At 47.3% G+C, this 4,949-nt stretch overlaps 1 protein-coding gene across 1 annotated transcript; it reads left to right on the top strand.

Annotated features, from left to right (window-relative positions):
* Positions 1-3,021: 3,021 nt before the first annotated feature.
* CCDC71L (coiled-coil domain containing 71 like) lies at positions 3,022-4,151 on the top strand. Its single transcript, XM_059934166.1, has one exon. It carries the CDS (start codon positions 3,310-3,312, stop codon positions 4,018-4,020), a length of 711 nt encoding a protein of 236 aa, XP_059790149.1. The 5' UTR covers positions 3,022-3,309; the 3' UTR covers positions 4,021-4,151.
* The last annotated feature ends 798 nt before the right edge of the window (positions 4,152-4,949 follow it).

The following is a 4,949-nucleotide window of genomic DNA, read 5'->3' as shown; positions in this document are numbered from 1 at the left end:
AGAGATTATGCCCATTTTATAGATGAGGAGATAGGCTCAGAAAGATAAAAAATGTGTCTAAGGATATTGTGTTATAAAGATCTGTTTGATTCCAAGTCTGTTTGATTCCAGAGTGGATGCTCCCAGCCACTTACAGATACTTTTTTATTTTTTGGCCACTTTGCAAGAAGCAAATTATTTCACAGAAGTGGAATCTTAAAGCACAAGTTCTGGATAGCTAAGAGATATATGTTATTTTCAATTTCTCCAGTCACTGCTTGGTTTAATTCTTAAACTACAGAAATTATAAATTCAGAAAATATACACATAGAGGTAGTTTTTTGTTCTGTTTATTCTTATTATCCAATACTTATATATATAGGAAGCATCGTTCTCCTTGAGAGGTAAAGGAATAAACTCAGCATTTTAAACAATGTTTCCTCAAGAACAAAATTTTAATTTGCCAACTTTCCATAAACCTTATAGTGTCTTAGGAGTGTCCCAGGATCTAGAAGAAATATATTATCTTTATGTGTAAATTTTACTCACTTATGGAGAATGGATAAGAAACATTTGTAGGACTATTTAAGCTAATCAAAAGACAGAGATCAAGAAGAAATGTAAAAATAAGAAACAGTGAAAACGGGAGAATAGAGAAATCGAACAATGCCAAATTTAAAATTATACAATAAGTTGTTTGACATGATATTAATTCCTAAAAATATTTCATAAAGATATTGTTTGGTTTTAAGTAAATTAAATGAGTATGTATTATAAAATGAACTTTTGAACTCTCTACAATTTGTTGAGACCTTATGTTTTCCTAGAATAAGAATGGTCTTCTAAAAAGATTTATCCTTTTAACTGAAATCAATTCGCTAAGTTTGTGTAGATGCCTGGTATGTATTTATGTGGCAAAAGACCCTAAACATTTCCATAGTTAAGAACCCTAAGTACTTATCATATGATTAACATGGAAGGGAGGAAATAACAATATGAGAAGCCAGGAGTACATAAATCCTTATTTTACCCTTTTCTTTCACTATGAAGTCCCCTTACTACTCTGCTGGCTTACTCTGTGAGATTTTCTATGTCTATCTTGCAGGGGTATTCCAATGGAAGTTATACAAATTTCACATTCGTCTGTGTTCCCAGAATTACCCAGAGAACTAATTGTGATATAAAGAGTTGTTGTAATGACATTTCCTTATAAGGACTTAGGAGGCTGGTAACTGGCTCCATAATCTTGTCCTGAGACCAGGCTGTGCTTTTCTAGGAAAATGATTTTCTCTTCAGAAAGTTACCATGATTTTGGTAGGTTGAGAACTGGTCTCCTGGTAGGACGTTTGGTTTTTACCATAAAACCAGTGTGTGGAGAGGGTGCTCTGGTGTAGAGAAGCAACTTTCAAAATATTTTTGTTTTATTTTATTTATTGTTCATTTTATTTACTCTATTCCTTTGTTTTGAAACTAAACGAACAAAATCTGGTTCTAAGAAAATATCTGTAAGTCCAATATAGGGCAGATAAAAACTGCTCTATTCTGGGAGGAGTGGAAGTGGAAATACGGGGACAGCTCTATCCCTTAGTCACTCCACTCTTGCATAAAGCATTTTCTACTGAACCTCTTTGAGTCTGAGCAGCACAATTTGAAAAACCCCCAATGAAATATAAAGATCACTAGATTAGAAATCCAAAGCCCTAAACTATAGTCCTAGTCCTGCCATCAAGAAGCTGTATTACTGAACCTCTGTGGGTCCAAATTTCCTCATCTGTGAAATAAGGAGATTGAACTAGGTATCTTTCAGCTCAAATATTCGAGGGAACCATTAGCAGCTATGTGCAAATCACAAAACTCTGCTTTATTAGTTCTCTGCTGCAAATAAGGTGCTCACTGAAGGGTAAAATTTGCATGCCTACCTCAAAGTTATAAGGATTAGGAGATTTTTTTAACCTTAAAACTTTAATGAAGTTAAGAGAAAACTGCAATGTAAAATATAAAATATAAAATTGTCCTGTCCTTAGCGATTTCAATGTATCTTTCTTTCTCACATCATTTTAAATTATCAGTGGTATTTCATCGATTCACTCAACAAACATAGAGTGCCCACTATCTGACAGGCGCTGAACTAAGTACTGAGGATAGAAAAGATGACTGAAGACTGTCCATTACTCTGTAAACCTTCATAATCCCCTCCTCTCAAATTCAAAAGGTGATGGGTTCTTAACAATGTGTTCTCTTCAGCAGAACCTTTTTGATTGTGAAGCTGCATCCTTTCTCAATGATAGAGATGGTGCTGCAAAGGGACATATTAAAACTAAATGAAAAGTGAAGTGCACTCATTTAAAAAACAATTATATATTCAAAAATGCTATTTTCCTTAAGGAGAATGGCTTTGTTGTCATTGATCTTTGATCAACTTGAGCAGAGTATTTAGTTCTACAGGTATAAGAGGCTTTGCTTTCCCAATAAGCAGAGTTATCTCTTAAAAGGTGAAGATGGTTCCATTGTCTAGAAGGAGACAATGCCACTGATGCCGTCCATATTACCTGAAAGATTCTGGATTACTAGTGTTGTTTGACATGGATTGGGGTCAAAAGCGGGAAGAGTGGGATGAAGATGCAAAAGAGGCCTCTGAAGGTTTAGAAGGGAATGGTGAAAGGCCCATTCCCCCTGGACTTAGACCCAAATTCCCTTTCTGTGATACAAACCACAGCCTTTGGGCACGTCTCTCTTTGTTATTCAGACTGGTAGACCTCCAAGCTCAGTCTTCAAATGCACACCCACTCACTCCGAGAGTGACTCTCCCCAAGATGGAGCTGATGTCCACCCCTTACTCTAGACAAGGTACCCTCCCCATATACCCACCCAACTGTTGACTCGCGTTCAAGGGCCACCACCATCACCCACCCCAGCACCATCTACCAGGAACTGGCCTCTCCCCCAGTAGTCCCCGCCCCTCTTCTGAGAGCACCCAATGGGTGGAGTCGGGGCTGCGGTGGGAGGGGCCTGAGGCGGGCACATTTAAAGAAAGGCAGAGGGCGAAAGGAGGCAAGAGAGGAGAAGAAAGAGAAACCAGGGGGGGCGAGGCGCCGTCCAATGACAAAGCCCAGGGGTGGGCGCCGGCCGCCATTTTGTACCGGTCGGCAGGATCTTCACCCGCGTCCTCCGCCCTCGGAGGGGGAGGGGCGGCGGCGGCGGAGGCGAGAAAAGTAGCTAGAGACGCGCCGGGCGGGAGGCGCCAGCAGCTGCTGCTGCCGCGGAGCCGAAGGCGGGCGGGGACGGCGGCGGCGGGACCCGGCGAGCGCGGGCGGCCCCGAGCGGCCTCCGATGCGGCGCAGCGTGAAGAGGCGGCGGCGCCGGCCCCCGGCCGCCCCGGCCGCGGCCGCCCGGGGCGTCGGCTTTAGGGAGGGAGGAGGGGCCGCGCTGGAGGCGCGGGAGGAGAAGGTGGTGTACTCGCGGTCGCAACTCTCGCTGGCCGACAGCACCAAGGCGCTGGGCGACGCCTTCAAGCTGTTCATGCCCCGCAGCACGGAGTTCATGAGCTCGGATGCGGAGCTCTGGAGCTTCCTCTGCAGCCTCAAGCACCAGTTCTCCCCGCATATCCTGCGCAGCAAGGACGTCTACGGCTACTCTTCCTGCCGGGCCCTGGTCCCCGACCTTCCGGGACCCCCTGCCGCCCGCGGCCCGACGCGCAGGCCGACCTTGAGCGCGGCGGCCAGGAGGAGGCGCCGCGGAGCCCGGGCGCCCGCCGCCCGCCGGAGGAAGACCCCGCCGCCGCCGCCGCCGTTGCCGCCGGCCCCCGGGGAGAGCCGCCCCGCCAAGCCCGCGGCGCCCGGGCCCTGCTTCGGGGGCCGCACCCTGGAGGAGATCTGGAGGGCGGCCACCCCGACGCTGACCACCTTCCCCACCATCCGCGTCGGCGGCGACGTGTGGGGCGAGCGCAGCCTGGCGGCGGCGCGGCGTACAGCGCATCGAATCCTGCGAGTGAACCTGGAACCCGTGGTGAGGCTCCGCCGCTTCCCGGTGCCCCGGGTGTGAGACGCGGCCCGCGTCGCCCTCCCAGCCGGCGCCGGAGCTTCCGCCCGGAGGGATGGACAAGTGTCAGTCGAGTGTTTACAGATCCGGCCTGGACCCTGTCCCCTCGTGCACTTTACGGGCGAAGAAGTCACCGGCTGGCGTTCCCGGCCCCGCGCCCCGGGCTCGCGGCGGCGCCGCCGTCTGGGACTCCGGGGCAGGTGCGCCCTCCGCCCCTTCCCGGCTCGGGGCTGCGGAGGAGGAGACCGCCGGACCCGTGGGGGAGGGCCCTTTGCTTCCGTACCCCGGACTGAGACGTCTCCAGGACTGGAGGGGCAGATCCGTTTTCTCCCTTTGGACTCTACCTCACTGGTCTGGAAGTCCTCCGAAGAAGTCGTTGTTTTTTCCAAAGGAATTTGGTTTCGTGCTTGTGTAATAACGCCAGAATCTACTTGCTTTTCACCCCGCTCCTCTACCCCTACCCCCGTTTTTCTTTTCGACTGCCACCCCTCTTTCTGGACGAAAGATCGAACCTGTTTTGTGCTGTTGCACCCGTTTGTGCTCAGGGTATTCTGAATCCCACTCGTTTCCTAATTTTAATCGGATTCCAAAGCTTTGACCAAGGATATTTTTCTAAGAGATTCAAGCTTATTATGACTGTTAATAGTGCAAGGATTTGTATGCTGTGAATTCCATGGGCTCAGTGATTGCAAACAAAGAGATGCAAACTACAACTGTTTAAACATTTTTGAGGTGTTTCTAAAGATTTTATATTGAGATTTAATGTTTATATTTGCTGAGCTCCTAAAGAAAATGGTTGAAACTCATATAAAGTTCTGTTTAGGAAAAGTTGAGTTGTTAAAATTCTTTTTGATTAAATAAAAATTAAAGTGCATTGAAACCACATGGCTTGTGATAAAGAAAACGAGTTATAAAGAACTGGTGTTGGTTAA

Source organism: Balaenoptera ricei, chromosome 9 (assembly GCF_028023285.1).
Source record: "Balaenoptera ricei isolate mBalRic1 chromosome 9, mBalRic1.hap2, whole genome shotgun sequence".
NCBI lineage: Eukaryota > Metazoa > Chordata > Mammalia > Artiodactyla > Balaenopteridae > Balaenoptera > Balaenoptera ricei.
This window is presented reverse-complemented; position numbering and strand designations above follow the sequence as displayed.

Excerpts from the sequence above, each read along its gene's own strand:
- CCDC71L (XM_059934166.1), top strand. The coding sequence starts at position 3,310 with ATGCGGCGCAGCGTGAAGAGGCGGCGGCGCCGGCCCCCGGCCGCCCCG.